At 43.2% G+C, this 25,993-nt stretch overlaps 1 protein-coding gene across 5 annotated transcripts; it reads right to left on the reverse strand.

Moving 5' to 3' along the window:
- Positions 1 to 284: 284 nt before the first annotated feature.
- On the reverse strand, positions 285 to 25,728 carry LOC123026567 (SERTA domain-containing protein 2-like). Of its 5 annotated transcripts, none has more exons than XM_044436340.1 (6): positions 25,492 to 25,728; positions 19,770 to 19,899; positions 17,514 to 17,611; positions 17,164 to 17,243; positions 16,031 to 17,023; positions 285 to 5,334 (listed from the first exon to the last, which is right to left on the reverse strand). In XM_044436340.1, coding segments are annotated over exons 5-6 (858 nt in total). In that variant the 5' UTR covers positions 16,033 to 17,023; positions 17,164 to 17,243; positions 17,514 to 17,611; positions 19,770 to 19,899; positions 25,492 to 25,728; the 3' UTR covers positions 285 to 4,478. The 5 variants fall into 5 exon arrangements, with proteins under 5 accessions (XP_044292275.1, XP_044292274.1, XP_044292276.1 ...); XM_044436339.1 differs by having other exon boundaries at positions 17,514 to 17,802; XM_044436341.1 differs by lacking the exon at positions 25,492 to 25,728 and having other exon boundaries at positions 17,514 to 17,802; positions 19,770 to 24,140.
- Positions 25,729 to 25,993: the final 265 nt, after the last annotated feature.

Here is a 25,993-nt window from a genome sequence, read left to right on the forward strand (position 1 = left end):
ACACAGCTTTTAAACAAAGGGGAAGGATGAGAGAGCAAGCCGAAGACCTCAGATTCCTCTCAAGGTAACATGCATGTTTGTCCTTTCAGGAGAACATCCCTCACCTCTTACCTCAGAGTGGGAGGCAAATACTGGCAGCAGGCTGGAGATAATATCAAGGCCAGGGAGAAATCCATTGCCAGGGCAGCTTGACCAAGAGTTAGGCATTTACATTATATGACTGAAATTAGTGGTGTGTGCAAATATATCTATCTTAACAAAACTGACATGTAGATAAAAACAGGTTAGATTGAAATATTTATTATCACAGGAATTTTAAAAATATTATTTAACCACAAGTCTGCTTCATCACAGTGCAGAAGGCCCTTACCATTTTCAAGATTCATGTACATACAAAGAAGCATTTATGCAGAGTCTCTGTACATTCTTTTTACCTAACCCCATTATACCAGAAATGAACAATATTTTGCCAAAATGTCTACAGCTATATTTTAGATCCAGCTGCAAATCCTATGCATAAAGAATACATTTCAACTGCCAAACTATGCATTGTGCCAACAAAAGGGGATTGAGTTTGCATTAGTTGAGGGATGTGGCTCAGCCATGAGTAGCACTGGGCAGACAGGAGAACCAGGATTGTATAAATGAAACCATCTCCGATTTATAACCAAAGCATGAATGTATTTTGCTCATTTTGATTATCACACAAGGTTTTGTTTCATTTTACAAGCCCTGCTGATCCTTGGTAATGTCCCTTGAACAATCAGAGGCAAGTATAAAAGGAAATGGGTAACAAAGCAGTACAGATATGTGTCCACATGCACCAGCAATTGCTAGGATCCAATTTTTCTCCATATAACTTATGGAATCGCCTCCCCTGTCAATTCTACAGGCATACCATGATGTTGATTGCTTTGTTGGTAACAACCAAGTTCATTCTTTAAGCTACCCCTCTTTTGTCCCAAAATGCATCACTGCTGAGTCATTATGACCCAAGAATAAACTTTCTACCACAGCAGGTGCACTATTCTGGTGGAAGAGCAGCAGGGTGGGAGTGGAAAGTTGATTAATCTGGCAATGTACTTATACCAGTAGAAGTATAAAGTGAATGATGAATAAACCGTATTAATAAATCCCATTCTATAATGCTTCTTTACATAGTGGAGATGCAAGACAGCTCTTAAATGTGAAAATGGAAAATTCCTGCAGTACTAACCCCAGGCAGAGGGGCTTGAATTTCAGCATGGTGCCACTTTCATGCCGACCACCAATATTCTCTAGGCAGACCCTAACAGCCAATCCCCCCTCCCCCTTCCCCTGGCAAGTGCAATATCATCACATGCCTGCCACCACTCAGACCTGCCTCTAGTCGCTCTAGCAAAGTTCTTTAGGTCAAGTGAGACCATGTTGTTGTCACCTTTTCTCAAAACACAGTGCCCCTCCATGTCCAATGATACATCAGCTGCACAACATTGCATTGTACACAGTGGCCAAACTTCATCAGCAGACCCCAGTACAAAATACACCAGCGTTACCCAGCCCCATGGAAGGTGGGGTGGGGAGAGGGCCTGAAGCTGCTGCTTGGTACTGCAGTAGGAGCCTGATGGGCAGCAGGGCTGCTGAAGGGGGGGGGGGAGTGGCATCTACTGCAAGTTAAGATGGTTCCTGCCTGGATCCTGCCAAAGAGATAAGGGCTGGCAGGAGGAACTTTTCAGTCTCAACTTCCATAAACTGTAAATGGTGTATACCTACTCTGAACCTGCCTGGACATCAGTAACACATTTGGAATAAAGATTAGCCAATGCATATACTACATGAAAAGTACCTCATACGTCTTCACAAATCGTTTACTTCACGACTAGGATCATTGCTTGGGGACATGGGTTGCCTAACATTTTTTGCTGCCCCTTTGTGATGTACTTTTTTTGAACAAAAACTACCAGGAGAATGTTAAGAGCGTAAGAACAGCCATTCTGCATCAGACCAAGGGGCGATCTAGTCCACCACGCTGCTCACACAGGAGCACGCCAACCGCAAGCAGGACAGAAGGGCAACAGCGGCCTTCCTGCCCTCTATCCTCCCTCCCCTTACTCGCCTTTCGGTAAGTTAAACAATCCCAGCTGTTGTAACCATTCCTCAAAGGGCAGCTGTTCCAGCAGCCTGACCATTTTATTTGCCTTTTTCAAAAGTGCAGAAAAGGGCAAATAAATGCTTCTTTAGGTGTGGGGACCAGACTTATACACAGTGAGCTAGGTGTGATCACACCATAGATGCAGGAGAGTACAGTATTTGCGGTATGAGTTACATTTCCTTTCCTGATTGTGCCTCACATGCAGTTCTAATTTTTCACAGATGTACACTGCTTTGCAACCATCATGTTTTGCACACTCCAGCCATAAGGCCCCTTTTCTTGGTTCATCACTGCTAACTCCTTTCAACTGATACTTGAAGTTCAGACGTTTTGCCCCAGTCTGCACTACTTCACACTTGCTTACAAGGAACTTCATTTGCCAGTTTGACACCCATCCTCCTAGTTTGGAGAGATCATTCTAGAGTGTATCACAATCCCTTTTTGTTTTAACCACCTAAAATCAGATGTCATCAGCAAACCTGGCCACTTCACTGCTTTTGTTATTAAAAAATTCCACCCCTCACTGAGACACTACCTGTTCTTGGGGGCTGGGCAGAATTGCTGCAGGTATAAAGCTTTTGATAAAGAATGGAAAAGAACACAAAAGATTTCAAAAGGATGGGCTTCTCGCACCCATTTGTACAAGCACTGTTACATCTGTCAGACCAGTGTTCTGCTTCTTTTGTTCAAGCAGGCTTCCCAGATCCATCTTCTGTGCTAGGTGGTTGTCACAGTGCATGCTGAGAAAATAAGGACCAAAACCGCAGATCCAGCAAGAAGCCTGCCAGTGCTGCCCAGTAAGGAAATGGGGCTGGGCCTGGTCTGACATGCAGAGATGCAGCTACTTGGCAATAGCAATGCAGGCCAGGCCCACTCAGTGACACCAAGACAGGCTGGGACAATTACATAAGCACGCTTGGTGCTGACACTAAGCCAGCCTTAGGATGGGATAAAGCCTGCTTCACGAAACTGCAGCAGAATCACTGCCAGGTGGATTGTTACTCCTCCAATGGTGAGATGATCCTAAGGTTTGCTCAGTTCCGACTGAGTATTAGCACTTCATGTGAGGAAAGAGTAAATACCTAAGAAATACAATCCTTACTGAGCATATTCATTGAAAGTAGAACTGCCCTCCGCAACACAAGCGAATTGTGCAAGGTAAGAGCTGTGATCTTACGCAAGTCCCATTCAATTAACACAGGGCTTACACAGAGTTGCCAGCAGACTGTGTGTAGGGTACACCTCAGGTACTCTGTCTTGATTTTTTGCCTGCCATTTGGATTCCATGCATTCCTTATATAACAAGATGTGCAAAATTCTGTTTAAATGGTATATTGCACATAAAATTTTAAATTGTGTTGCAAATATACAATGTTCTGCAGAGTTAAAATAGTTCTAACTGTACAGTAAATACTAAATTTAAAAAACCCATATTACCCCAAAATTGATGCACATAATACTGACAAAGTTTTAAAATTGGACAATATACATATAAATTACATTTATAAATGTGTACAATTAAATACCATAAAATTTCACCAGCCAAATTGCTGACAAGTTTCTTGCTTCTACCACCACAAATACCATCCAAAAAAAAAAAAAAAGTCTACAGTGTTAGACAAAGCACTGGAAAGAGTTAAAGCATTTCTGCTTATAGAGGTAGTGCCAGCCACATCCAACCAGAAATCCATTTCCAAACTAGGATAGAACAATGTAGTAAAATGTAAAAACACTATAAAATTTACAAAAATAAATAGTTTCAAATGCTTTACAAAATGCAAGGAATTTTGCTGCCAAGCATCTTGAGGCTCCTTCAACAAAAGGGAAGATATCTGTAGTTCTTTAAATATCTTTAAAATATATCTGTATTTACTGAGGCTGCAAAATCCAAGTGTGCAACTCCAGTGAATGCTAACACAATGTAGTCAATATTAAAAATAGAATCTTTTGACTTCAGGAGCTGTTTTCCACTCTTATGAAAATTAATTGCTGTTATGCAAATTCTTCGGGCAGATTAAAAATTGCACACTAGAAAAGTGAGATTCATGGGAACAAGGTTGTGTAAGAGACACATACCTCATATATACCCTAGAAGGACTTTAAAAATTGCACGATTGATTTAATAAATATGCCATTTTATATGACAACCTGCCACTTTTTTTTCTTTTTCTTTTTGGTTTTTATCTATATGACTTTTGGAGAGGCTTTGAGAACCATTCAAAGATAATGCCTGGTGCTGCCATTCTGATCTAATGCTTCGCAGCTTGCTCCCCCGCCCCCCACGTTGTCTTCAAATCAGAATTGTGTGGCAGCATGGAAAAAAATCTTTGGGTTTTCAAAGAAAGTATCAGGACCCCACAAGAATCTCCATGATATGGTCCAAATCACTGAGATCACTTCTACAGATTGGGATGTTGCTTGCTGAGGAAGAATTGCAGGAAGGGAAAGTTTTCAAGGTCTCTTCCATGGTCGCCACAGGCGATGCTCTTGAAGGAGCTAGTGAGGGACAGTCGAAGTCTGAATCATACATTGAAGTGTCAATATCTTCAAAGATGTCATCAATAGCCAAGTCTTTCAAGTAACTAGTTGAGTTTGAAATTTCAAAGGAACCAAATGCACATTCCACTCCCTTCAAGTCTTGTCTGTCATCTTCTAACCTAAAACCTGGTGTTTCAGAAGGCTTGAACTGATCATCTCCAGATGCAGCCAGGTAAGTAGGGGGACTCACATCCTCCATGAAGTCCAAGTCTTTCAGAATAGAAGAAATGGCTGATGACATGTCATTATCTGAAACCATCAGTAAGCTGTTTTCAATTGGGCCTTCCATAGGCCGGGGTTCATAGCTATTTGTTTCCTGCTGATTAATGCCTGGAAAAAGGTGTGAAGGCATTCCAAACAAATCCAGGCCAAGGTAACCAGAAGGACTGGTGCTGAGACTACTGCCTAGATTGACTTGCTGGCTAGTTTCTTGCCTCATCTCCTCCTGGATTTGCCTGACTGTGTTGGCTATAAGGACAGAGCGGTGCAGATTTGGTTCCACCAGCATCTTGTATGTCTGTAGTTTGGCGAGGCACACATTGAGCACCAGCTGCCTTTTGAGCTGATATGGCAGGTTACGACTGGAATCAAAGGCACTTGACACACCAGCCATGTTCTCTTCATAATCACTCAGCTTGCGTTTCAGGCCTCTCCCCAACATGAACCTGAAATAGAAAATTAACCAGTGAGACTGCTAATTTGCAATAGGTTCAACTAAACATTTAAAACACCACTTCTCATGGCTGATGTATATTTGGGGACAGGACAATGTATATTTGGGGACCCAGGATGGCCACCATCTCTGAAGGTGAAAGAGGAGTGAAGGCACTGCAGGTGACCAACACATAGAAAAGGGTTGCGAAGATATTCCAGATTAATCCATGGCCATGTAACTGAGAGCATGGTCAAGGCTGAACATATGCCACAATTCCTCAAAATTGCTTTTGAATCTAACTTCCGAAGAATCCTAAGTTATAATTTTAAACTATTTTCAATGGTATTCCAACTCTGATAGTTACCAAGACATATTTGAAAAAATGTGTGTGATGCCTAGTAAAATTCCAGTAGCTTGATTACTAATTAGGATTCCCATTAGTCAGACATTTAACTCTTTAACTCCTTCTTCATTACCAGCAGAGCAATAGTTACTTATGGAATTTGCTTAAGTTTGACATTTTAAAATATAATCCAGTAGTGTAACTGGGAAATTTAACTGCTACCTATCAGAGATTGAAAGTTCTCCCCTACACGCTCAAAAATGTATAAAACTTTCAGAATGAAATTTCAATATTTGGTTCTTGCTGTTTGAACTAAAAACTGGTTATAGGGTTGAAGGGAAGCTGGGTCTACAAAGCAGTCTTTGATGTTGACCATACTCTCTCCTCTTCCCTCCCCACCCAACTTCGAAGGTGGACTTTGATTCTTGACACACACAGAATGTAGCTCTCAGATAACCCATTAAAGACTTGCTATGACACTCATATTATAATGAACGGCAGGAAAGGAACTGCAGTGCTTACAGAAATGGTGGATCAAAGTCCACAAGTCTGGCAAGGTGCATACACACTACCCACTATTGCAGCTAAATTCCTCAGGGTTTCCCCTTCAATAGCTGAATCCACAAAACCCTCATACTGACTAGCCTCAGAGGATGTTTGGAGAAATGGTACAAGTGCTTTTAAAAGGAAAATGGGAGAAAATAGCAAATGCAGAAGTTTCTCTCTAAATAGTGCCCATACTCCTTTTCTGTCACAGGAAAATTTGGGAGGTCTAGGCAGATAGCTGGCGGTGAGATAGTATCTCCAAACCTAGCAAATGATTTGCCATACCAAGCTAAGCAAACTTCATCAGAACCCACTTAGCTCAAGTGCTATTTCACAAGAGTGCAAGAACGGCAGCAATTAATGGCAGCAATGGCAGCATGGAATGCCTTTTGGAGGAAATCAAGAACCCATATACAGATCATTGAACGTTATTATTATATATGGGCACATTTAGTTGCGGCTTTCCGGTACATAAAGGTTTCCAGGACATGACAGGTTTCATGTGGATCTTTTTCAGTGAACACTTTGGGTTGGATTCAGATTTATACTGAATCAACTGTGTAGACGGAAGTGGACTTCTCCACCTATTCTTTTTCACGACAGCCCATCCAGTCCTCTGAAAACCCTACAAAGACTATCAGGACACCCTGCTCAATGGAGAGCACTGTGGTGTGTGGGATCTCCCAAAGCTGAGTCCTTTCTCTTGCAGACTCATGACTTTTGACTAGATCCAACTCAAAATTGGAGAATGATGTAAGCTGCCTTGAGCCCTTTGTAGGAAAAAGGCAGGATATAAATTGAAAAATAAATAAAAAAATAAAAAAATGTCTTGTGGAATCTTGTGTGCAGTGTCCTTCATTATCAAAGAGTAATAGAACACCTTAAAGGCCAAACACTTTATTGTGGCATAAGGAAAGATTTAGTACATCACCTGTTATGCAAGTTCATGACACATATGTAAATAAGCAATTGCCCATTATGCCTTAAGCTATTCTTCTCATCACACATTTCTCTTTAAGAATCTATCAACACATATCCCAATTACATAGCTGGAATGATGTCAGCATCCCTCTAATTACAAAAGTTCTTTTAGCAAGAAAAGAAAGTACTTCTCTGGGATGAAAAAGAGTTTTGCCTATGAAATGGCTTTTTATTGGACATCCATGACAATGCATGGGCATGAGAAAAGACTCACGACTTTATTACGTTTGAAACAGGGAAGAAGAGAAAACTGATGTCATCATACCAAAACTAAGAGGGATGAGAATTAACTAGAAATCTGCATTGCTGAAGAGATGTGTGAAATCTGGGTCTCAGATAAACTTTTGGCAAGCAACAGTTCAGAGTTCCTTCAACAACTTCCATTCAAAAATGTAGTGTTAGAAATACATAAATGTTTGACCAAGAGGCGGCTTCTGGGTGGATCTTAAATATGCAGTCCCTGCACATTGCAGAGGGCCTCCCAGCTTCCCCTTAGTCTCAGCTGCTCAGCTGACTGCAGCAATTGCCAGCTCCACAGTACAGAGACTGGTTGGGGGGTGGAGGGGAGGAAGAGCTAAGCAAAAGAGCACTGGAGGATTTTCCTATGGTGAGTGCTGCACTAGTCCACTGATACTCCCTTCTCCTTTCCTCAAGGATGTGTACATACAAGTTTCGCTCAATACTTTGAATAGATCTTCTTTCCTACCACCCTTGTGACCAGAAATACAGCAAAATAAGCAAATAGAGAAACAAATCTGCATAAGCTGGGAAGTTAAAAGGAAAATATCCCATCCCAGGCTGAAGCCCTGCCCTTGTAGCTCCAACAAAGTCTGAGGGAGCCCAGATGTGGCGCCGATCTACTGGGTGGCTACCCTGTCTTTCCACAAAGAAGAAAAGCATTGCATAAAGAACTACAAAAACATGCTCACACGGTGAATCCTGACCATTCTGATCACATAATGGGCCTTGTTTGCAGTGGGCATAAGAACACTATGTGCTAACAAGAGTGAGTGACTCTGCACTGGTCACATTCTGGTACAGACACAAAGGGAGCTTCAGTGAACATGTCTCATAACACATTAGTAACAAGTGTTGCATGAAAAATTGTGAAATGATTACAGATTGTTCCAAGCGAACACAGAACATATTAATGGCTGGAAAGCTCATTGAGTGATAGCCTCGTAGCTTCTAAAACGCCAACAGTTCATGTTGTCAGCATGGTAGTGTCATGAAATATTCCAAGCTCCTAGAGGTGTTAACACTAAACCCCCGCCTCACTCTGAAGCTGCAGGGATGCAATTCCTGAGCCACCATCCTGAAGGGAGTCACCTGTCACAGCACACACACCAAGGAACAAGATGTATAGTCATGCAGAAGAAAGCAGTTAAGCAAAATGCTTTCATTTTGCTCCAGCCTCATTCTCCGTGTTCTCATGAAGCCCTTCAATGAAAGCTATGTTAAGCTGCTTCATTGCTCTATTTTCCAAATAAAGCTAGGGTTGATTAAAGAAATGTGCATGGGTCATTCGGCCTACAGATAATCAGTTCATTGCAGCAACCAGTTAAATTTAAAATCAACATCTTGCAAAGCTTTACTGAAGGGTGGGGGGTTGGGGGGGGCAGGGGAGAATACTGAATAAGGAAAACGGGAGTTTTCAATTGCCCTAACACCAGTGCTCAGCCTGAAAAGTAAATGACTATTTCTGAACTTTTGATAAAAACTGGAACAAGAAGTTGACCATGTTTGGCATGCTGAGGTCTGGGGAGCAGACTTCTTGCTTCTTATTTATTTATTTAGGAGACTTCTATGCTGCTCCATTCGCCAAAGCCTCGGGGCGGCTCACAACCATAAATAAACTTCAAGATAGAATAATATAAATTAACAATATAAATTAAGTCGCCCTGGCCAAAGAATAAAATGAATAAATAATATTAACAATTAAAATAACATTTGAATAAAAAGGTCTTCGCCTGGCGCCGAATAACAAATAACGACGGCGCCAGGTGGACCTCTCTGGGGAGCGCATTTCATAGATTGGGCGCCACCGCAGAGAAAGCCCTCCTCCGAGTGCTCACCCTCCTAATTTCCTTCACGGAGGGTTCCCGGAGAAGGGCCTCCCCCGCAGATCTCAAGGGGCAGGTGGGCATATATGGACGTAAGCGCTCCTTCAGGTAACCAGGACCCAAGCCATTTAGGGCTTTAAAGGTCATCACCAACACCTTGAATTGGGCCCAGACTTCAATGTGAAGCCAGTGAAGCTGACGGAGGACAGGAGTCATGTGAACATAATGCCAGTCCCCGTCAGCAGCCTGGCAGCTCTATTTTGAACCAATTGAAGTATCCGGACCGTCTTCAAGGGTAGCCCCACGTAGAGCGCGTTACAGAAGTCAAGGCGGGAAGTCACCAACGCGTGTGTCACTGTCGCCAGGCAGTCATACTCCAGGTAGGGGCGCAGCTGATGGATCAGCCAAAGCTGAAGGAAAGCGCTCCTCGCCACCGCTGTCACCTGAGCTTCCAGTGAAAGCTCTGCGTCGAGGAGCACTCCCAAGCTGCGAACCTTGTCCCTAAGAGGGAGTGCAACCCCATTCAGGACTAGGTTCAATTCACCCTCCCCGAAGCCCAATCCGCCAACCAACAGGGCCTCCGTCTTCTCAGGATTGAGCTTCAGTTTGATACTACAAGACGTGTCAGACTTCCTCTAACTGATTGTATTCTCTCTAAAAGGGTAATACTGGATATGTAAAACACATAACTTGTTATTGCATATGTAGTATGTACATTCTTTTTGAAATCACACAATTTTTGACTTGCCAGGAAATCAGTTCCAACAATCCTCTGATTAGATCAACTTTTGAAAAATATTCCTTATCAGTATGAATAGCCATTTCAGATTACGTTCAAATGTTACTTTCCCTATGTATTTGAAAACTTTTGTATTATGGCTTAAAGTCTCCTTTCAGATTCTGCTGTACTCAATGCTTCTATTAAACACAAGGGTAAATGCTTTTTCCTAACATTCCAATTCCAAACAACCAGCTCGACAGAAAGAAAACACCACAGACCAAAACACGAGCACAGGTTTTAGGTGACTGTTTCATTAAGAACCCAAGACAAACTGTAGCATGGAAGAGCATGCAGCTATCAAGGGCTCAAAGAACGACCTGCAAGTCCATGAGGGTCAAATGTTGAAGCAAAGAGAAACTGCTCCTCAATAAAATCTGCATAAATGGCATGCCTCATGTAGTTATGGTATGCAACATGTTCTGGCCTCCAATGCCCATAATTTCTCATCTCTGTGTATACAGGCTAAGACTGGAGCGTGTTGTAGACCAAAACATTTGAAGGACCACAAGTTGTTCACTCCTGCTATAAAGCATTAGATGTAGAGAAATTAATTCAGTTCATATTCTAATACAAACAAACCTAATTTGTACTTCCAATACACAATACCTAAGTACAGTTATACTTTGATTTTCACATTTCTCCAACTGTTGAAAACAAGTTCTCAATCAAGTGTGTCCAAAAGATGTATATATTAGAAAAATGTACCAGAACATTCACATATTAATGAAAATAATTTTTAAACCCCCTTTTAAAAACTACTTGCAAAATGTTCACAAAAATGTACACACACATTTTGGGGGGAACTTTTTAAAAATTGCAACCTGATGCAGAAATTGGTCAAAATGAAATTATAATTGACAGAATCTGATATAAGAAAATGAGAAACTGGAAGAAACCAAAACTGACAAGTCCATTCATCCCAGTTTAGGCTTACCCAAATCCAATGAAACTAACAGATTCATGAAAGCCTACTTATGCCTAGAATAAGACTGAAAGAGAAATTTATTATATTTATATCCCACATTTGTTCCTTGAAATAAAGGCGGAATATAAATTTGTTCCTTTGTTCCCGCCTTTGTTCCTATTCTCATCCAAATTTCCAACATGAATGCCAACTCTAAAGAACTGCACAAGCAGTTACTGGCATAAGAGGGAGGCTTTCTCTGGAGCCCTCAAAATCAGTATCTGGGGCTTCTGGCCAGCTACCTGTTCCAGTATCCAGGACTTGGACAAATAAGTGATACTTTGAGGAACAGATGAAAACTCGGCAAAAAATTGGAAGCACTTGTTAAAAACAATGCAAAAGTGAAAGCAAAACATGTAAGCATCATCAGCATTACAAAACAGAGGAAAGCTTTCAAATTTTCTAAGGAAATTCCCAACTACAGAGCCCATTTCAAACTAAACTGAGGGAACCTTGTGTATTTGTACTTTTGTACAAAGTTTGTACTTTTAACAAACTTTGCCTGGTCAGAAGGCTTTCTGTGACTGGATTCAGATGACACAATAACCTACTGTGGTTTATAAGTCATGGTGGGTCAATCTGTTGTCCAAACCCAGAACTGTTCCCCTGAAAAGATAAACTAGGATAGTTCATAATCCACCCCAGTTACCCAAGGCTTGTTATAGGATTTAAAACAACACTCACACTGTGCTGAGCTCAGACAGCATGCCAAGCCATAGTCAAGCCCAAAATTAAGATTCTCTTGGGAGAGCACTCTGCGTAGCTTTTCAAAAAAAGGGGAAAATGGAGTGGGAAGTGTCCCTTCCTCTTGCCTGATCAGTGCCTCCTCCCTTCCAGGTGGTGGCATGTCATGGCCGAGATGTGAAGGCCGCCTAATGCTCCCTGCCTAATTGTCAGTTGTGATGTGCCATAGTAACTGAACATAAAGCAAAACAAAAGGTGAAAGAAATGGGGTCAGACTCCTGAATGCAACTTTTTCAGTTTGGCATGCTGACAAAAAACTATTATAATGGCCAGTGCAAAGAAACTGAAGAGAACAGACTAGGAAAAACACGGGACCTCTTCCAGATGATTAAAGAACTAAAAGGAAATTTCAAACCTAGATTAGGAATGCTGAAATACCAACAGAGGTGCATACTATCTTACCAGAGGAAAGTAAAGAGAAGCTGGAAACTATATACTGAATATGTGTTAGAGACAGAGTCCATCAAAGAGGAATCTTATGTAGAAGACTCTGCAATATCAGAAAGTGAAGAGAAAGCTGCTCTGAAAGCACTTGTACGAAATAAAGCACCTGGAGTACATAGATACCAACAGGACTATTCCAAGCTGCAGAGATGGAATCAGTCCAAATCCTAAAAAGAAGATGCCCGCAAGCATGCAAACAAAACAATGGCCCACAGACTGAAGATGTTCGATATACATTCCAAACCCCAAGAAAGGAGATGCTAAGGAATGAAATAGCTATAAGACTATTGCAAGCAAAGTGATGCTCAAGGTGTTAAAACCAAGTATTTTACCCTATTTGGAGTTAGAAATGCCTGCCATTCATGATGCATTCCAAAAGGGAAGAGGCACTAGAGATTTTATTGTAAATATATGTTGGTTACTGGAGTGCACCAAAGAAGTTCAGGAGATCAGTCTATGCTCTATACACTACAGCAAAGCCTTTGGCTGTGTGGATCATGAGAAGCTATGGATGGTTCCAAAAGAAATAGGTGTGCCTCAGCACTTGATTGTACTGATGTGTGACCTGTATTGTAGACAAGCCACTGTTAGGACAGAATATGCAAAACCAGAATGGTTTCCCACAGACAAAAATCAGATAAGGGTGTATTTTATCTCCCTATTTATCCTACATACTGAAGGTATTATAGAGAAAGCTGGATTGAAATCAAAGGAAGAAGGGAGTGAAAATTGGCAGAAGATGCATCAATAATTTAAGGAATGCAGATGATACCATATTAGAAAGCTGCAAAGAACTGAAATGACTCCTAATTAAAGTGAAAGAAGAAAGTGTAAAGGCAGGATTGTAGCTGAATACTAAGAAAGCAAAAATCTTGAGTACAGAAGAATAATGCAACTTTAATGTCCAAAGTTTCCCTTCATGGAAGCCAAATACACCCTGAAAATTAGATCAGGACTGGCTTATGAAGATAAAAGGAGTTCTTGGTTACTAAAACTAAAGTATGATTTGATACTTGAGATCAGCAACAGATGCCCTTCTCCGGGAACCCTCTGGAGGGTGAGTATCCAGAGGAGGGCTTTCTCTGCAGTGGTGCCCCATCTATGGAATGCGCTCCCCAGAGAGGTCCACCTGGCACCGTCATTATTTGTTTTTCGGCGCCAGGCTAAGACCTTTTTATTTAAAACTTACTTTAATTGTTAAATTATTGAATTAATTAAGATTTTAAATTTTTAGCCGAGAATGCACCAGGGGTTTTTAATGTTTTTTTAAATTGTTATATTATTATTATTTATGTATGTTTTTATGTATTCTTTGTGAGCTGCCCAGAGGCTTTGTTGGGATGGGGGCGGCATAGAAATGTTTTAAATAAATAAATAAATAAATAATCCTATCCCAGTAAATAAGGGCAGGGGTGAAGAGCACATCCTATGTAAGCGAGCAATAGCATTTCTTTGGCAAAGTCCTGATAGAAGTCATGGCAGCACAGATGGTTTATATGGCACCTACAAGAAATTACACAAGGCAGGTTCTACCATTAGGCAGAATGAGGTGGCTTGTGGATGTCATTAAAGTGCAACGAATTGTTGTTATTGTTCTATTTTTACTCCTGAAGGTAAATATAGGTTTGCTGCCTCAAGATCCAACTTAATCTGGCTGGCACTGGGTATTATGCACCTTGCCTGATGCAGAACAGGGGTGTCAACTGCCGTTCTGCCTTGGGCAGCAATGTATATTTGGCCAGTCTAAAAATTTCATATTCAGTTTAAAGAATAGCAATTCCTTCTGACTTAATAGTTTCAACCTACAGAGTAACAGTCCCTTCCCCAGACAAAAAACAAAAGCAAGGACTTAGGCAGCCCAGGAACTATTTCAGGATCCTTCTCAGATTTTAAAGCTCTCAAAACATAGCATAAGATGCCGAATAACCAAGTCTTTAGTCAACTTCTGCCCCTTTTTCATGGTGTCCAGTGTCCAATGAGGCATGTTAATTTCTTGAAGATTTCACACAATTCACAGTTCAGAAACTAACTAGCACTCAGCATGTGGTTCACTTTAGGTTTTTGCCTAGAGTGCTCCTTGATCTATCACTTAATATGTTAATTATATCAACACTGTTGCACTTACGAAAAACACATGCCAGCAATATCTTCACATGGAATCTTTCTGTTTGCCTAAAATGCTATAGATGTTTTTAAGAAAGTGGTATTTCTTGTCTGTTCAATGGCTAGGCTGCAATTGTTAACACACTTGCAAGTGAGGAGCGGCCACCAAGCGCAGAAAACATGCACAAGATCGTGCCAAGACTTACTTTGTTCTTAACCTGAATGTTACTGACATGTCGAACCACATTTTCAAATGATAATGCTTAAATTGCCAATTAATTCTATTAATATTCTTGAAAACAGAGCTGAGCAGTCTTCTTGTGTTTTATTTTTGTTAAAAGCATCAAATAAAAGTATAGCTACAACATACTTTTGCAACATACTCCCAGCAAACACACAGGTATTGTAGAATGTGGGGGAGATCTGTACTTCCCAAACGACAGGACTGAGAAAAGTGTATTGTAAAGGAGTTGATAGGTTTCAATTGTATTTTTATTTTATACCAACTTACTTTAAAATAAATTCAAGGCTTCATAAATTACATGAATTAACCAAAATATTCATTTGTTGATCAGTTAGAGCCATTTTTAATCAGCAAGGCTAAATAGAGGAGACAAACGTTTTGGGATTCTTTGTTTTTTAGGCTATTTGCGCTTTGTTAAGTGAAACAGAAAATACTGAAATATGACTTTTAAACAAACAACAATTGCTTTTGTTTATTCAATTTTAAGTTCCAGTCTCTCAGAACACACTTAATATTGTGTTTCTAATGATCTGAAACTGTATTTAGATTGAAAATATCAATTATGAATTATAAGGGAAATTAAGAGTGCAATCCTATGCCTCAATAGTGGGCAATGTGTCACCCTTGAAGTCATCTGTGCAAGCCAAAACAGATGCCCTGCCCCTAATCCCCTTCTTCTGTGTCATAGGGAATACAAGGAGAATGATCCACACATATCAGGAGTGCAGGGAACACAGTTTCAGGACACAGCAACAGGAGGAAGAGTGGGTGCACGTGTGTGTGAGCACGTGGCTGGCCTCTGACTCACTGCCTTATACAGCTGTCAGGTGGGCAAAAGGTTGCAAACCCTGAGTAATACACGTCTACTCAGGCCTACTGAACTCAGTGAGATGCACTTCCAGATACTTGTGCACTGGACTGCACCTTACGGGCACCCCTCTATACAAATTATGCAGCTGAAGGTAGGAGCAGAGATATGCCAGAACAGCTAGCATAACTGCCCAGCTTGGGATGGAAGGAAGAAAAGTAAATAAAAGAACAGCACAAATGTCTCCCAGCCCCAGATATCCCTGACAATACTGCCAAAGCCTGTGTCAGCAATGACACCAACACACCACCCACACCATGAACTCATAATGACAAGGACATGCCACCCGCCATGCATTTTGGCATCACTACACATGCAGTGATGCCACAGTGCCACCAGTCTACCAGCAGGGAAGAATCCAAATCCTGTTACTCACAACTGTCCCGGAGCCCATCACATACATGAAATGTTGCCCGGCCTGCATAACACAAAGTAAGAGGGCTTTAGAGAGTGCACACCGTCATCCTAGGACAAGGATTCATAACTTACCAGGGAAAGAAAGAACCTTCAGACATGAAGCCAAGGGAAAATGCAGAACATGCCAAAGGGTGCCACAGCCAGTACTTCAACTCCATGAAGCACAGGGTAAAGCAGCAGGAGAAAGCGATGAGAAAGCCCAACTCACATTTTGCATTCCTGACCCAAAACAGTTGCATCAGAGGCAAAACAGAGGGTGCTTCCAGGTCTCAAGCCCACACTTGTAGACTCCACAGAGCAGCTTCCCAGTCACTCAGTCACAGCAGCACAGATGTATCATGGGGTATTTGTCTGTCTTTCTGCTCCTTGCTTCAAAACACAGTTATAGATGCCATAAGGCACAGTTCATGTTTTACATACAGGGCATTCCAGTTTCAAACCCAGGATGTAGTCATGCATTAAAACAGCATGGGCAAGGGAGACTATACACCCAGGCACACTTGAGAGTCAGGAGCAGTCCTGCCTGCATTAATCAGATGCTTTGACTAGTCCCTCCACTAACGCAATCTGCACACCCCTGCTATTCTGCCTAAACAGCCAGCCATGCCAGGTGCCTCCCCACCATAGGTTCCACTGCCTCTCTCTTCCACTGGCTATCTCGTCTATACTGGCAGCGGTACCCATCTCACTCAAAATATGAAGGCAAAATATGCCTCCTTGCAGACAAGAAAGCAAAATAAGCAGGCGCTGAAGGGGCCACTGCTTTTGAGTCCAACCCTGCAGCCCCCCATCCCCAAGTCCTATCTCATGCCGAGCTGAAACCAGATCAGTTTAGCGTGGTAGAAAGGAACTCCTAACACTCCCTAGCAATAAAGAAACAACACACATGGAAAGGTTGCAGTCTTTATTGAACAGACTCTGAGACAGAATAGATTGTGGAAGGGAAAAAATGCATGAGGATGCAAGGTTCCTGGGCCATGGACAGGCAGACAGCAGCAGGTGCAGTCCTCCATGACACCAGCTCCATAGTAAGCGTATCTTTACCTACTGCATAACTGTCAGGAAGCTTGCAAAAATAAAGGAGTCTGCCTGGAATAGGTTAATGGCCCAGTGATGAATAGCCTGGTCCCTGCTGCTGGTCACAGGGTGGGTGTTCTTCAAAACATGGTGTCGTATTCTTCTGTACCTGTGGAACAGCAGCCTGCAGAAAGCATGGGCAGACAGAATAGCAAGCACAGTCAGCAGCAGAAACATAGATTTCCCGAGCTTCAATGCAGTTTATTCACCCGAATATGCCAGTATCCATGGTGGAAACAGACTGCAGTGACTGAGCATACGCACCTCTTTCCCCTACTCTTCTGGAGGAGCTGTGTCTGTTTGGTGGTATGCTTTTTCTGCTCTATTCATCCAGGGCATTAATCCTGTAAGAGAAAAGCACGCATGCAATGGTTGGAGTGTCTGGCATTTGCCAACAGAGAGCCTATCTGCACGCGGGAATAAGTGCGCCCCTCTGTCTACAAGGGACACTGCTCCCTAGTGTTGGGGCCAGCGTTCAGACAGGATGTGGTATTAACAAATAGCAAATGGGATAGGGGAAGATGTAAGAGACAGATGCAGAGTCACACTCTGCAGTGTGGTTACCCCATGCAGAGTCATACTTTGCAGTGTGGTTACCCCTTTCCTGTGCTTACCTGTGTAGAGTTGTCTGTCTTGGAATCCCAGGTGGAGTGGTTATTGCTGGTTGGACTGCTTGGGTCTTGAGTCCCAAGATGAGGCACCTATAAGAGTTCTAAGCAAATAAATGATAGCAATGTGCCCAAGTTTTCCTACAAGTTTTGAAAGCAGGCTGTTTACTCCAGATGCTCCTTTCTGTGCAAAGTGTTTTGGTGGGTTCTTTGGTTTACCCCACTGCTTTCTGGCATCCTTTTTGAAGTTCCCCATTTTGTTCAAGTCAAAGTGCTCCAAGGGGATCTCTCCAAGCTGGGAAAATGGGCATCAAAATAGCAAATGCAGTTCAATATAAGCAGGTATAGAGAAATGAATGTTGCTGCAAAAAATCCCAACTTCAAGTATATGCGATGCGATCTGAACTAGCAGTGACTGAGCATGAAAGGGATCTTGGGATAGTAGTGGACAACTTGATGAAAATATCAGTCCTATGCTCAGCTACTATGAATGTGGCAAACTCCATGCTAGGCATGGCATCATTAGGAATGTAAAAGAAAATAGAACCGCCAAAATCTTACTTCTCTTATACAAATCTTTGGTGTGATTGCACTTGGAATGCTGTGTTCAGTTCTGGTTGCCTTACCTGAAAACGGACTTAATTCAGTTGGAAAAAGTACAGAGATGGGCAACAGAAATGGTCAGGGAGGTTGGAGCTGGTACTCTATGAGGAACAGTTACAACGGGGACTGTTCAGCTTAGAAAAAGGTTGAGTAAGGGGAGACATGACAGAGGTGTTTAGAATAATGTACAGTATGGAGAAAATAAGGAGGTGGCCATTTTCTCCAGCTCCCATAATATTTGAACCCAGGGTCATTCTGTGAATCTGACTGGTGTGAGGTTTAGGACAGATAAAAGGTAGTATTTCTTCAAACAGTGTATAGCTAAATTATGGAATTTGCTGCTGTGGGAAGTGGTGATCACCACCAATCTGGATGGCTTTGGAAAGGAACTGGACAGATTCACAAGGGAGGAGGCTATCGGTGCCTATGTGCTACCTCCTTCACCAAAGGTGGCCTGCCTGCATCCACCCATTGCTGAGGATCTTGGGCAGAAGGAGGTCTTGCATCCTGCGGGCAGCTGGTTTGCCACCATGTGCACAGAGTGCTGGACTCAATGGACCTTTGGTCTAATCCAGCATGGCTTCTCTTATGTTCTTATGCTCCTTCGCTGGAGTTCTCCTTATAAGCTCTTCATAGCAGACATGCATACCACAAGGCCTAGAAGATAACCCCATGCCACACACTCTAATCCAGTTAGTGATCTCCTAACTGGTGTGCTGTGACTGGGTGCTGTGTTATATCATGTCCTATGCTCCATTGTGATGACATGAGTAGGGTTGTGGTTGCTGCTGCTGCAGAGTGTTTTGTCTGTTTAATTCCTTCCACCAGGTACAGGGCTGGTGTAAATTGGTGAAATTAGTAGACGTGGTGTAAATGACTACAGAAAGTTGTACAGGCTTGCTCCTCTCATAGGCATCTTCTAATCCTGCCCATGGTTCTGTTCTATTTTAACTCTTTGCCATCATCTCTTTCATGGTGAGTGTTTTGTCAGTTCAGCAGCCATGGCAGCAATGTAACAAGTTCTGTCAGCATAGTGGGGTTTCCATCAAATTCGAAGGTTCCTCAGCCAGCATAAGTGAAAATCATAGAATTGCACCCTTGGTCAACCAAAGATTAAGCTTTTGACAGTCACAGTCTGGTTTCTGTTATTGTCTAAAAAGTTTCCAAGCACAACCAAGCCTTTAGGCAATACTAAAATATAAAACATTTTCACACTTAGTTCTATACAAATTGCTTCTTTTAATCAATCAAGTCCCTAGCCTTAATGACTAAATGATTGTTCTCATTCCATAAGACATAGCAATCTGAAATGTGAAAGATGATCAAATAATGTTGTGCTGTAAATTGGGGAAAGTTAGTAATTAACCTGTGTTCTCTTACCTCTTAGTTTATTGTCATGATGAAGATATTATTTCAAAGTGCCAGAGTGGGAGAGAGCTTCTCCTGACTCACACAGGTCTTTGCAAGAATTAAAACAACAGGGAAAGGTATTGTTCTGGGGCCAGTTGCGGAAGTTACTTCTACAGAAAGAACAGCACACTACATTTCTGCTTCTGACCAGCTGTCTGAGCAAGCCTTCTGAGTGCAACAATGAAGTCCCTGTGATGTTATTAGGCAATCAGAAGAAGCTACATTAAATAAAAACAATTCAAACCTTACTCTTAAAAATTCGAAGAATGAGTTCAGGCCAGAATATTCCAGATATGTCGTGGAGGGGTCTCATCCAAAATAGTGGTTGAGCACAGTTCTGATAGCAGCCACAGTAATCGTTTCTGTCAAGGGATGCAACCTCAGGGAAGAATTAGACAAACCATTTGTTACCTTGACATTGTTTTATAAAGGGTAATCAGATCAGAGATGTGCAACTAGTTGGACAGTCTGATTATAATCTATTGCTTTATACAGCAAATAACTATTCAAGGTTGCTGCCTCATCTCTTGCTGTGCTCTAAAAGCCACGACAGAGTAATAGCATTTTTGGCCCAACTAAAATGTCACTGCTTTATAGAGTTTGCCTCTTCTTCAGACCGGATATCAAGCAAAGCAGGGAAAGGAGAGAGGAAAAACTGGGGATGTTGTTGATGCAGATTCTTTGGGACATCAATACCTTGGCCCTAACTCTCCTGTCCCCTTGTTGCTTTGCTTAATATCCAGCCTGAAGAATTCTGGGAAACTGAAAAGCCTTCTCACTGTTTTGAGACAATTTTGTTGATGCTAATAAAGGCGCTACCCTTTGGTGACATTTGGATTTTACTTTCCTGTATCAATGGACACAACATAATGAAACAGATAGACAAAATCGACATTGTAGCATTCAGAGAATTTCTAACAGCAATTTCTAACATAACAACACAAAAAAAAAAAAAAAAGGAAGAGGCAATGTCCATGGCAGGGTCATTTGTTGCCAAATCCACACCTCAATTTCCAGAAAAACGTAATGGTACAGTTAACACCTATGTTTAGGCTGCACATAAAATAGGCTTGAGATTCTAGAAGCCCAAGTTCTAGAAAACCACAGTAACCTGAGAGGCAAGTAGGAGCATTGACTTTATTGTGTGTGGAACCACTCATGACCCACCAAACACACACACAATACTTGAAAGAGAAGTATCCGGTCAACCCCACAAGTACTGCACAATGTAAGAGTTCTATGAGCAAAGCTTTCTGATCTGGCCTTAACTATGTATTTCAAGCGTTATTTTATTGGATAGAATTTTTATAAATAAAAATATTACAAGGCAGGCCTATGCTTATCAGGACTCTTGTGAATACAAATTACTGATCATGTCTACTGCTAACAAGTTGGCAAGAGATATAAATGATTAAGATCAGATCAAAGCCCAGCTCTTTATAGAAAATTCAGGAAGTCTTGAGACACATGGTACAGATATAAAGACATTAGTGTTAGCTGCAATTAGTGTATTCTTTTAAAGGGAGCATTAATCCAGTTAAGTGTTCATAAATTCTGAAATAAGGTAGCAGAGATGAGAGATATTCTTCCTTTGCATTTCATTTCCTACAAGAGTAAGACACAAGGGAGCCAGCCTCCATATAGCATGCAGAAAAAGAAAGCAGAAAGAACTTCCTGGAAGCTGCTGCCTCCACCTCCCACAGTAGCAAGATGGGAGGTTGCAATAACTTTTTTTTCCTCTCTCTGGGCAGTGAAAAGTTACTCTCTTCCTCTCTCTTCTCTCAGCAGCTATTTATAACAAAACAGGCAACCTCATCCCATTTCTGCTCCAAGGTGCCAACCAACTTCCAGAGAGCAATGCTATATATCCTGGTCTTCTCTCCCATACCCGAATAACACCCTCACAAATTCACTGCACTCTTTTTCATATTGTCTCATTTTCTAAGTGGGAATCACACTAATTCCGTTGTCCATTTATAGCAAACTTCTCTCCAAATCCTGCACCCAGCACTATAATGACTTGATTTGATTCCTGCAACTAACCATAATCAAATCCACCTTACCACACTAAGCAAATCATTTTTAAACTACTCAAGACAATTTTCAGCAAACACTGCACCACTATGAACAGCCAGATGGCTTCCTAATATCCTCTCCTCCCAAGCCCTGGCTTGAACTACCTAACCCCTGTATCTCATTTCTACCACGCAGTGACATTTTTTGTTTTTATTTAAGGGGTTTTCACTAATTTAAGGCTTTTCAATAACATCTATTATGCAGAAGAACCTCAACACAGTTTACAGGCAGTTTGCCTTTCAAAACAATCTTGGAGCTCTTGGAGATCCTCAAACCCTCTGAACCAAGCAGTCACAGCTATCTTTTTATTCCTCATAGAAGCCCAATCCTGAGTTAGCCTATTTCTTCTTACATCCAAGTCAAGGATTTCTTCACACGGAGTACCTTTTTGTGCCAAATAAAACAGTGAAAATCAGGAGTTCTAGAATCACAAAACAGCAGAGTTGGAAGGGGCCAAGAAAGGCCATTAAGTCCAACCCCATGCCAGTGCAGGACTTCAAGTTACACTATCCCCCCACATGACTGTCCAGGTGCATCTTGAATTCCTCTGGTGTGGGAGAGCCCACAACCTTCCTAGGTACTAGGTTCCATTGTCATACTGCCTTGACAGTGAAGAATTTTTTCCTGACAGTGAAGAAATACTTCTCATTGTCTTCTACTGAGCAGCCCTTCTAAATGATGTGCCTTCCCAAGCCTCCTCATATATTGCCAATCTTCTAACCTTAAGCTGAATCAGCTCCACACCTGTTTCTATTGTGCATCTAGTCCTCCCATCCCTGTTTATATATCCCTCCCCCCATTCTGTTTCTTTCAATGAGCCTCACTCAAACTTAATTCCTCTGTCTATATCTAGCTTCTACCTCAACTGCAATTTACAGTACTTTCTCCTTCTCAAACTCAGGCATTAACTGAACTCTGTTATCAATTGTTATCTCCTTGTCTATATTCATCTATTGAATGTCCCTCATGTGATATTAACTTCTCTTTAGTCAGCTTTCCATACTGAAATAGCATCCTATTTAAGTCTTAGTATATATGCACACATGATACTATTCCTTAAAACTCTCTCACTAATATCACCCAGGCCAGGATCCACTTGACTCACACACACACTTAAATTGTCCTACAAGCCTCTGCAGTTCGCCTCTACCCATCCCCTCATCATTTGCTGATAACTCAGGTCAAGTTATCCCTTAAATCACACAAAAAGAAAGCAACCTACCTTTTGCCCCAATGGCCAGGCCCATATCCTTTCACTGCTCCAGGCACAGACCTAATGCTCCCTTCCTCAGCCATTAACTCCCTTTTCCCTACATTCAGGCCAGTTTCATCCAAGGCAGGAAGCCATCATATTTCACTCTTGAAACCAAGTTCCAGCAGCAATCTCCAATATTCTTCTACCTTCTCAATCGTAACAAGCAGTCATTCCTCTTGCAATTGATACATCCCTCACATTCAGCCCATTTTAAATAATTGAATCAGTCCTCTACGACTAGCATCCCACCTTTCCTCCAAGGCATTTTGGATGACATACCTTCACAACCACCCTGCAAGGTATGTTAGACTGACAAATAACAATGGGTCCAAGAGAACCCCATGAATTCATGGCAGAATGGAGTTTTGCACTTGGATCCTAATCTGACATTCTAGCCACTTGACTACATTAATTAAGCCCACTTTGTTTAAAAATCAAGTAGGTATTTCCAGTTTAGATCTGCTAAATGCCTTCCTTCTCTATGCAAAACTCACCAATGATCTGCCCACAAGTTCATGTCTAATCATCTGCCCAATATTTTGCTACCACTAATGAACATCTGAGTGACTCACCTGCCATGTTTCCTTTTCTTAGTCCCTCAAACCTTTTACCAAACTAACCAGCCTCCCACCAAGGCTACATCTTTATCCTTACATGTCTATTTTTTTTGAAATGTATGTCCCAATATTAAGATAGTTCATTTTTTCCTGACACATTTCCTGCAAGTCTTCAACTTTATACCTTGTATCCAAATGCAGAACCTTTTCTCAACTCCTGCCACTTTATCTCTTCCCCTATCCTTAATGCTGCCTCTGTTTGTCCCCAACTCTGCTTACCACTAGACATGTACCTAATACCCAGTCTATGTTCTCAGGGAGGTCCCCACACATGTAAACCTACCAAAAAAACTAGGACATCGGCAAAGCACCCTCCCAGTTACCCAGATGAGTCAGATTTACCCCCACAGACACCTGCTATTCACAAACCTCAACACTACTCTCTACCAGGAAACCAATGCCTCACAGGCAAAATCTGCTCCATTCTCCCTGCCTCCCCTTCTTGCTCTTTGCATAACTTCTTTATTTATTTGATTTGTACTCCAGCTTTCCACCAAGCAAAGAGAACTCAAGGCAGCTAACAATCCCAGGAACCAATTTAAAAGTACAAACTTGAGTAAAACATTAAAACAAATACATTAAAATAGTTTAAAACACAGAACAATAACAGAATAAAAACAGATCTATGCACATGCCGAAGGCCTGCTTGAATTAAACATGTTCTTGCGTGACAACAGAATGGGGGTTTGGCCCTTATGCCAGTTGCACCGCTTGGGAGCAGCCAGAGGGAAGACATTCTACCAGGACCCCACCAAACAGGAAGGCCAGGCCAAGAGAAAGACTTTCCTCCAAGCTCATGAAACCTGGGGGGGGGGGGGCGATGTGGTTTTTGCAGCACCCTGGTCCAGAGCCATACAGGGCTTCACAATCAACTCTCTGAATGGTGCTCAAAAAGAGCCTGGTAGCCAGTGAAGTTGTTGTAACAAGGGAGTCCCATGTGCCCTGTAACCAGTCCTGATCATATCTGGCCACAACACTGACCAGCTGAAGTTTCTGAATAGCTTTCAAAGGCAGCACTACATAGTGTTACAGCAGTCCAAGTGGGATGTAATGAAGACTCGCATGACTGTGAGCACATCAGACATCGGTAAGAATGGGCATAGTGGCCACACTGTTCTCAGTCATACAAATGCATCCGTGGCCGCCACCGAAATCTTGGCACCTAGGTTCAGGGCCAAGTCCAAGGGCACGTCCACACCAAGAGTCACAGTCTTCAGGGAGACTGCAACCCCATCCAGCACAGCTGAGCCCCTCCTCTGCAACTGGCCTGTCGACTGACCAGGAGCACCCCACCTCTTCAGGGTCAAGCTTCAGCTGGTTCAGTTTCTGATTCAGCAGCACTGGACACGGAGGCATGTCCACCCAGAGACAAGCCGAGCCGGGGTGCAAACGCTCACCCCACACTCCGCAGTATTCTTCAGGACTCCAGCCAGCACCCCCTCCCCGCACACACGCAGAGCTACACGACTGATCCATTCCTCACCCCCGTGTCCTACCCTGAGCCCCGGCCAGCTTGCAGTCCTCGCTGCCACCTCCCACTCCCAGACCCCGAAACCCAGGTCCTTCCCCCAGACCAGTCCCACCTTCCTCTCGCCAGCGCGCCAGCCTGCCTCCCATCCTTCCATCACCCTGGGGCGAGCCCCTAAACCTAGCCTGGCTCTTCATAGTTTACAACTCAGCCCAAGCTCTCAGCCTCCCACATCCAACTCAGCCCAAGATCTGCACCCGGAATCCACCACCCACCCGGCCGCTCTGCCCCCTAGACCGACCCACCCACCCCGCGGCTAAGCCCCCCCACGGGTCCACTTCCTCTCACCTCTTTCGCCACCTCACCGAGCCACCCCCGGCGGGCCACCAATTGCAGTTCCGACCCGCCCGGCTCAGCCCCCCACGACTCAGCGAGGAGTCCTCACCCCGCTTCGGCCTCGGCCGCCCCCTCGTGCCCCCCCAGGGTCGCCCGAGCCTCCCGCGCGCTGTCCGGTGGCTCTTCCCCTCCCACCTCCTCAGCCGGAGTCTCGCTCACCTGCTCGGGCGACAGACAGAGAGGTGCGGCGGACGCGCCGGATGCCTCCCGTCGACGTTCCCTTGGCCGCTCTCGCTGCGCTGAGCTGCGCGGCGCTGGCTCCCAACGCAGCCAGCCGGGCTCCCTCGCAGGGGCTGGGATGGACAACTGCTTGCGTGCGGAGGGAGAAGGGAGGGGAGGAGGCGGCAGCGAGTGAGCGAGCGCGCGAGCGCCACCCACTCGTCCACCGCCGCCGGATCCCGGCGACGACAGCCAGGGCCGTTGCTGAGGCTGCTGCTCCTCCCCCTCTCGCACGCGCGCAGTTGCCAGAGAGCGGGGAGGGGCCGAACGTACGTGCGGGGGCGCGCGCGAGGCTTTCGCCTCCTCCCCTCGCCATTGGGCAGCCACGCCCCTCCCTGCCCAGCAACCGATTTCTTACTGGCTCGCTGGCTCGCGGGGACCGCTTCGCCCCACCCGTCTATCAAAAAACAGCTCTCGAGTTGGCGGGGGCGGAGCTCCCACT

This window comes from Varanus komodoensis, unplaced genomic scaffold (genome assembly GCF_004798865.1).
Source record: "Varanus komodoensis strain SLA01 unplaced genomic scaffold, ASM479886v1 scaffold3, whole genome shotgun sequence".
Classification (NCBI taxonomy): Eukaryota; Metazoa; Chordata; class Lepidosauria; order Squamata; family Varanidae; genus Varanus; species Varanus komodoensis.